A 10,822-nucleotide genomic window follows, 5' to 3' on the forward strand; every position below is an offset into this window, starting at 1 on the left:
CAAGTGACAACCTTTTCTGTTTCCTTTTAGGAGTTTTTCATAAGATTACAACTTTACAAACCACTTCACAAATTTTTTTTTTTTTATAAAATAGTGAATACACAGAAAAGGAGGTATCTTCAAAAGGTAATTTCTTACCATTTTGATTTGATGAACTTAGGGATTGCTTTTTAAATAAAGAGAGATAAGTAGTATACATGTTAACCATCAAGGAGAAATTCAAGTGATAACGATTTCTTGCTTCGATCACGTCCTGTATCTTTTAATAACTCTGCGAGCCGTCGTTTTTCATCATCCACATCTGAACTCGCTGTTCCGAGCTTCTCTTCTCTCATCCCTACCACGTATTCGAGTATCTCTATTGCATCTTCCCACCTGTACCAAAACTTACATCCTTTATACAACATACCAAAAACCTTTTACATGAAGTAAAATTTTCACAAAGATGAAATGATGTCTGCTGTAAGCTGCACACATCTTGTGGGACCATGTAAGATAAAACAGATAAAGATTTTACCTTTTCAGGTCAGATATACACGGTCTAACCGGCTTATCCTATTATTGTTCCTCAAATTCTTTCATGGCCACCTCAAAATATGCTACTAATTAGGTTTGAACCCATGACCGAAAGTCAGGACCCCTATCATGGAACCTATGTTGAGATGATTAGGACCATGTATTCCAAAAATGGGCCAAATGGTTTTGTTTAAAACCCACTGGGTCTTAGACAAATATAAAGAAATGGGTCAATTGGGTCAGAATCCATCAACCCATTTAGACCTTACACGTTTGACTCGTCTAAAAATCCTGACCCGTTCGACCCTGAACAATTTCGACCCGAACCATAAAAGAGGGTACTGGCGGAAGAAGGACCGACCGTTCGGGTGTCGATCCAACCCGACCCATTTGCCAGGTATAGGACCATCGTGCAAGGACTTTTATGAAATATAGATATAGGGTTATACGAAATCATGGACCCCACTAACACAAGAAAGATATGTAGTTGGCATTATATAACATGTTTCAAAATGGTAGTATTACCTTCCTATAGCATCATAAGTTCCGGCAAGATTGCTATAAACACCAAGTGTATCAGGATGATGAGGACCATATTCAACCTCTAAAACACCCTTTGCTTCTTCAAACAAATCAGCAGCCTCATCTAACAACTCGATTTGTATACAAGCCAATCCCATTTGGTTCAACACAATACCAAATAAAGCCGATTTCTTCTCTGCCACAACTCTTAATTTCGAAACCGCAACTTTGAAGTAATCATACGAGTCGGAGTAATTTCGCATCATGTAATACAAAACTCCCATCTGAGCCTCGACCCCTGCAACCGTACTCAACTGACCCTGAGCCTTACCAAAAACCTTAAGCGCCTTTTTTAGTAAATTAATCGCTTGATTAAGATCGTTCATGGATTCATAAATAGCAGCAACTTCAATAAACCCGTTACCAATTTCATCGTTCGGGCTTCCGGGTATGGGCTTTTCGTAAATTCTTAAAGCGTTTCCACAGTAAGATTTCGATTCACGAAACTTTCCCTTTTTGTTGTGCAATTCAGCCAAACGAACGAAAACAGAAGCAACCGAAGGATGATTCTCCCCTTTTGTAGCCTTAAACACGTTAAGCGCTTTTTGATAAGCGAAAACAGCTTCGTCGTAACGGGCCAAACTTAAATACGCATCACCAATACACAAATCAATTGCTGCCACATCAGCGTCTTGACCCGCTGCCGACATGGTAATACTAGCCAACACGTAATGTTCGAGTGCAGCCTCGTATTCACCTTTCGCATCACAAACTAGACCCATAAGTCTCCTATCGGCCGCTTCTTCAATAGAAGCGGTTGATCCGTTTTCTTTATGTATATCAAGTGCCATTTGACACAACTTTTTAGCCTCATCGAATTCCAATGCTTGAATATGAGCCTCTGCTACATACCTGCAAAAGGACGTCTTAGAGGGTGTCCAAGATAGGCAATCAAATCAAACACGGCCGAAATTCTGAAAGGGCCCAAAAATAATTAAAAAAATAATAAAAAAAACTTTAATACTTGTTTCGCTATCGGTTCAGATAGGTAAAAGAAATACTGACAGCCGTAAAAAAAAGTTTTTTTTCTTCTTTCGATATAAATTACCCAAGTCGGAAGTCATTTTTTAGAGAAATCTTAAAAAATGATAACTTGTTTGAGATTTATAGTGATAACCTTTTTAGTAGTATCATTTTTTTATATGTATTGAAAAATTTAACGTTTATAAGGCTCATTTTTATATTTCGAACAAGGACATGTAAAATAATGAGACGGCCATGTACCTGCAAGTCTCTCCGAATCGAGGATCAGTTACGCCCAAAACCTGTCTTTGTATCCCCAACCCTGCGGTGTAACAAAGTATCGAGTTTTCAATATAACCGAGCATTGCATATGTATCGCCTAACTGCATACATCCCGCAAATTTCGCCAATGAATTTTTATGGCCTTCACCCATAGTTGGTATCTCGATAGAACGTTCTAGAATAGGAATCGCTTCACTATACTGTCCTAAACTACAATACAACGCTGCTACGATATGCAAACACATAACATACTCCAAATTAGGCTTCTGAAATCTACTATTTTCAAACGCTTTCATCGCCCTTATCCCCAATTCAAGCGCTTTTTTTGGGTTGTCACCCGATGACAATAAGTCTCTCGTTTGTTTCAGTAAATAAGGCCCGAGGTAATGTGGATCTTCTTTAGCACTTGGCGATTGTGGAACGTCTTTATTAGATATTCTCGGGCTACTTATTCTTGGGCTCCCGAGAGGTAAATTGTTCTCGTGAAATGATTTACTTCTCGTGTTTGGCTTCGGGATGTTAGGTGTTCGTGGAGACGAAACACTACTCGAAAAACTTCTCCCACTTAAAGAATGGTTCAAGATTTTTGGGGTACTAGTTCTAGGAGTACTGCAAGTTAACGTATCAATCTTAATCACATTTTTTGTCATTGTTTTGTCTACTAAAGCGAGAGATTGTAACTCGGAGTCGAGTTTTGAGTCCTGATTGAGTGATTTGTTGGCTTCCGAATCAAATGCATCGCGATATATTTGCTCATAAGTGTCGGCTGCTAAAGGGCTGGTTTGATCTAAATCGAATATATCATTGTCGAGTTCTTGTATACTTAATTGAGTTTTTGAAGTAGGAACAATGGATAAGTTTTTTTGTGGCAGGGTAAGGTTGCCTGGTGAACCTGATTGTAAACCAGGTTTCGACATTTTAGTAACTCCTCAAACGTGATTTGCCTGATATTTATTGTTTCTGTATGCACGAAAATGAGCCTGTTAACCGTTAACCAACCAACACAACCATCTTAATTATGGTTATATGATGAATGATGATTATCTAATCATACAGTTATTTCTAGGATTTTTCTAACGACGTCCCTCAGGCTGTCGTCAATTTTGACTTTTTAATGTCTGTTATTGATACCATGTACAATATACTTATGCACATTAACGACAGTCTAAAAGATGTCGTTAGAAAAATCCTTACGACCTAAATTTAACTACAAACGATAAATCTCCTAAATCTACAAATGATGAATGATGATTATCTAACACAACCATCTTAATTATGGTTATATGATGAATGATGATTATCTAATCATACAGTTATTTCTAGGATTTTTCTAACGACGTCCCTCAGGCTGTCGTCAATTTTGACTTTTTAATGTCTGTTATTGATACCATGTACAATATACTTATGCACATTAACGACAGTCTAAAAGATGTCGTTAGAAAAATCCTTACGACCTAAATTTAACTACAAACGATAAATCTCCTAAATCTACAAATAAGTACACACAAGTTATTGAAAATTCTACCAATAATATCACAAACTGATTAAATTTTGACTTATTTAATTTCTAGTTATAATCCCTTAGATACAGAATCATTTCAAAACGAACAAATAACCTAACGAATAACATTGTCCTGTAACGTATGTACATGCAAATGCAACATCATTGAGCGTAATATAACATGATAATTTACGATATGTTTAAAATTAACAAAAAAATTAGAAACGTACCTTGATAATTCACGTAAATAATTACACAATATCTTCGGTATGTACGTATATGACTCCGTTATATCTCTCTTGGTACGTATTGAATGTATACAAAAAGAGAGAAGGAGGAAATAATTTAATTGAGGAAAACAAATGCAGGAAATAAGAGTTTTGTTGATGTGAAAATGTAATTAATTTATATTTATTTTTAATTAATGAAAAAAGAGGGAAAAGAATTAATGAGTGATATAATAAATGGCGGTGGAAGACGACTGATCTCCGCCCTCTCCACAACCGTGCGCAACCACTTTTGGCTCTCCCTCTTTATTTATTTTTCAATCCGGTTATTATTTTATCAGGGGAATAATTTTTTATATACGTTGATGTTTCCATAATTTGAAAAAACGGTTTTCTAATCTTTCTAAATTTATACCTTTTACAACTCTTTGTGTACAAATGACCGTTAAATTAGAGGGTCTATATCTTATTTAAGTTCTCTGAGTTTTCCAAATATAAAAAGGAAAATGATAAACGTAGCCTTTAGGGCTACGTTTAAGCATACCATAAATAATATAATTTTCTTTTTATAACTCAGACTTGTCATGAATAATATTATTGTCAAAACTATATAAAGAAAGTCGATATTAAAAAAGAAATAATTATATTTTGTAATTAATAAAAGGGAGTTTACAAATCTATTTATGGTAAGCTTAAACGTAGCCCTAAGGGTTACATTTAACATTTTGTCCATAATAAAATGGATAAAAAGAGGAAGAGAGAAAAAAGAAGAATGTAAAAATAAAATAAAAGTGTTTTCTCGAGTAGAAATTAGAGTAAAATAAAGAAAAATAATATAAGCAAAATAGATAATTGTACAAATATATCATTTGTAATATTTTAACTAAATTGATTTATAAATAATTTATATTAGTGATATATAACATCTAGCCAGTATTTAATTTTACCTTTATGCATATTACGGTGCGTTTGATTCGTAGAATTTCGTTAGATTTAAAGAGATTTGCATTTCAAAACCCATGAAATGATTGGAGTATTTCAAAAACCTTGAAATTTAGAAATCCAAATAAGGAAGAGATTTAGAGCACATAGTGTTTATGTCCATTTCTCAGTGTCCATTTCGACTTTTATTTTAGACATTAAACTTGTTGGAAGTGTCCACAGTGTCTATTTCAGTGTCTTTAATTTTTTACTTAATTTTGATATTTTTTTATTATTAATTCTTGTTTTTAAAGTAAATAATCTTTATTAAATAAAATAAAATACATAATTAAAATTTCATAAAATAAAATAAAATTACATTTATTCATAAAATAAACTAAATTACTTAATACAAAACATAAAAGTACTTTTAATCTCGGATAGGCCACCACTACAAGAAAACTGTTATCTTAGGAACCCTCGTCTAGGACCCCGCTGAAAAAGCGTCCTAAGAAAGCATAAATTGGGACGGGGCAATTCTGTGAGTCCCATAAGATATATGCAAAAGTAGTGGTATCCTAAGCCACATTACGCTTATAAAGTGGGGTCCTAAAAAGTTATAGAATAAGACATATGAATTTTGGGTCATATTATTAGATACGCTCATAATCTTGGTTCTAAAAAGTTATTTAATATGACACATTATTTGTTGGGGTCCTATTATTCAAATGTTTTATAGGACACTTAGAATGTGAGTCACACTATGATATGATTGTATAAACTGGTGTAATAAAATGTATATTATAGGACACATAATTTTTTTGGTCATATTATCATAATTTTTTTGGTCATATTATCATAGGACACTTGAGTCATTTATTTGATACAGATGTTCATAATAATAGGACGCTCGGTACTTAAGGTCCTAATTATCATAGGACCCTTAAATTATGGTTGCATAAAAATGTACTTATTAGGACATTATCTTGTTGGTGTCTCATAATAAGTGACCAACAAGATAATAAGGTTATAACAATACAACGTTTGGGCATTTAAGGTATTAATGATTATAGGACCCTTAATATGTGGTTGCATAAAAATCGACTTCTTAGGACATTATCTTGTTGGTGTCGCACAATAAGTGACCAACAAGATATAAGGTCATAAGACTAGGACGCTTGGGTATTTAAGGTCATAATTATCATAGGACACTTTGAAATGTCCCGTTCATATTGATTATAAACGTTCCATATTAATTGATTTCGTTGCGAGATTTTGACCTCTATATGAGACGTTTTTCAAAGACTGCATTCATTTTTAAAACAACCATAACCTTTATTTTATCAATAAAGGTTTTAAAAACATTACGTAGATTATCAAATAATGATAATCTAAAATATACTGTTTACACACGACCATTACATAATGGTTTATAATAGAAATATATTACATCGACATATGTTTCTTGAATGCAGTTTTTACACAATATCATACAAACATGGACTCCAAATCATGTCCTTATTTTAGTATGCAACAGCGGAAGCTCTTAGTATTTACCTGAGAATAAACATGCTTTAAACGTCAACAAAAATATTGGTGAGTTATAGGTTTAACCTATATATATATCAAATCGTAACAATAGACCACAAGATTTCATATTTCAATACACATCCCATACATAGAGATAAAAATCATTCATATGGTGAACACCTGGTAACCGACATTATCAAGATGCATATATAAGAATATCCCCATCATTCCGGGACACCCTTCGGATATGATATAAATTTCAAAGTACTAAAGCATCCGGTACTTTGGATGGGGTTTGTTAGGCCCAATAGATCTATCTTTAGGATTCGCGTCAATTAGGGTGTCTGTTCCTTAATTCTTAGATTACCAGCCTTAATAAAAAGGGGCATATTCGATTTCGATAATTCAACCATAGAATGTAGTTTCATGTACTTGTGTCTATTTTGTAAATCATTTATAAAATCTGCATGTATTCTCATCCCAAAAATATTAGATTTTAAAAGTGGGACTATAACTCACTTTCACAGATATTTCCTTCCTCGAAAATAAGACTTGGCCACGGATCGATTCACGAACCTATACAAATATGTACATATATATCAAAGTATGATCAAAATATAATTACAACCATTTTTATTATGTTTTAAAGATTTGAGTGTATTAAGTCAGCTGTCCTCGTTAGTAACCTACAACTAGTTGTCCACAGTTAGATGTACAGAAATAAATCGATATATATATATATTATCTTGAATCAATCCACGACCCAGTGTATACACGTCTCAGGCTAGATCACAACTCAAAATATATATATTTTTGGAATCAACCTCAACCCTGTATAGCTAACTCCAACATTACTGCATATAGAGTGTCTATGGTTGTTCTAAATAATATATATACATGGGTCGATATTGAAATGTCCCGTTCTTATTGATTAAAAACGTTCCATATTAATTGATTTTGTTGCGAGGTTTTGACCTCTATATGAGACGTTTTTCAAAGACTGCATTCATTTTTAAAACAAACCATAACCTTTATTTCATAAATAAAGGTTTAAAAAGCTTTACGTAGATTATCAAATAATGATAATCTAAAATATCCTGTTTACACACGACCATTACATAATGGTTTACAATACAAATATGTTACATCGAAATCAGTTTCTTGAATGCAGTTTTTACACAATATCATACAAACATGGACTCCAAATCTTGTCCTTATTTTAGTATGCAACAGCGGAAGCTCTTAGTATTCACCTGAGAATAAACATGCTTTAAACGTCAACAAAAATATTGGTGAGTTATAGGTTTAACCTATATATATCAAATCGTAACAATAGACCACAAGATTTCATATTTCAATACACATCCCATACATAGAGATAAAAATCATTCATATGGTGAACACCTGGTAACTGACATTAACAAGATGCATATATAAGAATATCCCCATCATTCCGGGACACCCTTCGGATATGATATAAATTTCGAAGTACTAAAGCATTCGGTACTTTGGATGGGGTTTGTTAGGCCCAATAGATCTATCTTTAGGATTCGTCAATTAGGGTGTCTGTTCCCTAATTCTTAGATTACCAGACTTAATAAAAAGGGGCATATTCGATTTCGATAATTCAACCATAGAATGTAGTTTCACGTACTTGTGTCTATTTTGTAAATCATTTATAAAACCTGCATGTATTCTCATCCCAAAAATATTAGATTTTAAAAGTGGGACTATAACTCACTTTCACAGATTTTTACTTCGTCGGGAAGTAAGACTTGGCCACTGGTTGATTCACGAACCTATAACAATATATACATATATATCAAAGTATGTTCAAAATATATTTACAACACTTTTAATATATTTTGATGTTTTAAGTTTATTAAGTCAGCTGTCATCGTTAGTAACCTACAACTAGTTGTCCATAGTTAGATGTACAGAAATAAATCGATAAATATTATCTTGAATCAATCCACGACCCAGTGTATACGTATCTCAGTATTGATCACAACTCAAGCTATATATATTTTGGAATCAACCTCAACCCTGTATAGCTAACTCCAACATTCACATATAGAGTGTCTATGGTTGTTCCGAAATATATATAGATGTGTCGACATGATAGGTCGAAACATTGTATACGTGTCTATGGTATCTCAAGATTACATAATATACAATACAAGTTGATTAAGTTATGGTTGGAATAGATTTGTTACCAATTTTCACGTAGCTAAAATGAGAAAAATTATCCAATCTTGTTTTACCCACAACTTCTTCATTTTAAATCCGTTTTGAGTGAATCAAATTGCTATGGTTTCATATTGAACTCTATTTTATGAATTTAAACAGAAAAAGTATAGGTTTATAGTCGAAAAAATAAGTTACAAGTCGTTTTTGTAAAGGTAGTCATTTCAGTCGAAAGAACGACGCTAGATGACCATTTTAGAAAACATACTTCCACTTTGAGTTTAACCATAATTTTTGGATATAATTTCATGTTCATAATAAAAATCATTTTCCCATAATAACAACTTTTAATTCAAAGTTTATCATAGTTTTTAATTAACTAACCCAAAACAGCCCGCGGTGTTACTTACGACGGCGTAAATCCGGTTTTACGGTGTTTTTCGTGTTTCCAGGTTTTAAATCATTAAGTTAGCATATCATATAGATTTAGAACATGTGTTTAGTTGATTTTAAAAGTCAAGTTAGAAGGATTAACTTTTATTTGCTAACAAGTTTAGAATTAACTAAACTATGTTCTAGTGATTACAAGTTTAAACCTTCGAATAAGATAGCTTTATATGTATGAATCGAATGATGTTATGAACATCATTACTACCTCAAGTTCCTTGGATAAACCTACTGGAAATGAGAAAAATAGATCTAGCTTCAAAGGATCCTTGGATGGCTTGAAAGTTCTTGAAGCAGAATCATGACACGAAAACAATTTCAAGTAAGATTTCCACTCGAAATAAGATTGTTATAGTTATAGAAATTGAATTAAAGTTTGAATATGATTATTACCTTGTATTAGAAAGATAACCTACTGTAAGTAACAAAGGTTTCTTGATCTTGGATGATTACTTGGAATGGATTTAGAAAACTTGGAAGTAAACTTGCAATCTTAGAAGTATTCTTGATTTTATGAAACTAGAACTTTTGGAATTTATGAAGAACACTTAGAACTTGAAGATAGAACTTGAGAGAGATCAATTAGATGAATAAAATTGAAGAATGAAAGTGTTTGTAGGTGTTTTTGGTCGTTGGTGTATGGATTAGATATAAAGGATATGTAATTTTGTTTTCATGTAAATAAGTCATGAATGATTACTCATATTTTTGTAATTTTATGAGATATTTCATGCTAGTTGCCAAATGATGGTTCCCACATGTGTTAGGTGACTCACATGGGCTGCTAAGAGCTGATCATTGGAGTGTATATACCAATAGTACATACATCTAAAAGCTGTGTATTGTACGAGTACGAATACGGGTGCATACGAGTAGAATTGTTGATGAAACTGAACGAGGATGTAATTGTAAGCATTTTTGTTAAGTAGAAGTATTTTGATAAGTGTCTTGAAGTCTTTCAAAAGTGTATGAATACATATTAAAACACTACATGTATATACATTTTAACTGAGTCGTTAAGTCATCGTTAGTCGTTACATGTAAATGTTGTTTTGAAACCTTTAGGTTAACGATCGTGTTGAATGTTGTTAACCCATTGTTTATTATAACAAATGAGATGTTAAATTGTTATATTATCATGATATTATGATATATAATATATCTTAGTATGATATATATCCAGTTAAATGTCGTTACAACGATAATCGTTACATATATGTCTCGTTTCGAAATCATTAAGTTAGTAGTCTTATTTTTACATATGTATTTCATTGTTAATACACTTAATAATATATTTAATTATCATTTAACATAATTAACCAAGTGTATCAATATCTTAATATGATTCATATGTACCTAGTAAGACGTTGTTATAATGATAATCGTTATATATATTGTTTTCGAGTTTCTTAAATTAATAGTCTCATTTTTATGTATATAACTCATTGTTAAAATACCTAATGAGATACATACTTATAATAAAATCATGTTAACTATATATATATAACCATATATATGTCATCGTATAGTTTTTACAAGTTTTAACGTTCGTGAATCACCGGTCAACTTGGATGGTCAATTGTCTATATGAAACCTATTTCAATTAATCAAGTATTAACAAGTTTGATTGCTTAACATGTTGGAAACACTTAATTATGTAAATAAC

At 32.2% G+C, this 10,822-nt stretch overlaps 1 protein-coding gene across 1 annotated transcript; it reads right to left on the minus strand.

The window, feature by feature from the left end:
- Positions 1-200: 200 nt before the first annotated feature.
- LOC139862938 (protein KINESIN LIGHT CHAIN-RELATED 2-like) lies at positions 201-3,260 on the minus strand. Its single transcript, XM_071851566.1, has 3 exons — positions 2,323-3,260; positions 1,042-1,950; positions 201-375 (listed from the first exon to the last, which is right to left on the minus strand). The coding sequence occupies exons 1-3, from the start codon at positions 3,258-3,260 to the stop codon at positions 201-203; spliced, it is 2,022 nt and encodes a 673-aa protein (XP_071707667.1).
- Positions 3,261-10,822: the final 7,562 nt, after the last annotated feature.

Source organism: Rutidosis leptorrhynchoides, chromosome 8, assembly GCF_046630445.1.
Source record: "Rutidosis leptorrhynchoides isolate AG116_Rl617_1_P2 chromosome 8, CSIRO_AGI_Rlap_v1, whole genome shotgun sequence".
Lineage (NCBI taxonomy): Eukaryota > Viridiplantae > Streptophyta > Magnoliopsida > Asterales > Asteraceae > Rutidosis > Rutidosis leptorrhynchoides.

Coding starts and splice junctions, on each gene's coding strand:
- LOC139862938 (XM_071851566.1), bottom strand. CDS start 3,260: ATGTCGAAACCTGGTTTACAATCAGGTTCACCAGGCAACCTTACCCTG. Junction 1,951..2,322: donor CGATTCGGAGAGACTTGCAG/GTACATGGCCGT, acceptor GTCCTTTTGCAG/GTATGTAGCAGAGGCTCATA. Junction 376..1,041: donor ACTTATGATGCTATAGGAAG/GTAATACTACCA, acceptor GTTTTGGTACAG/GTGGGAAGATGCAATAGAGA.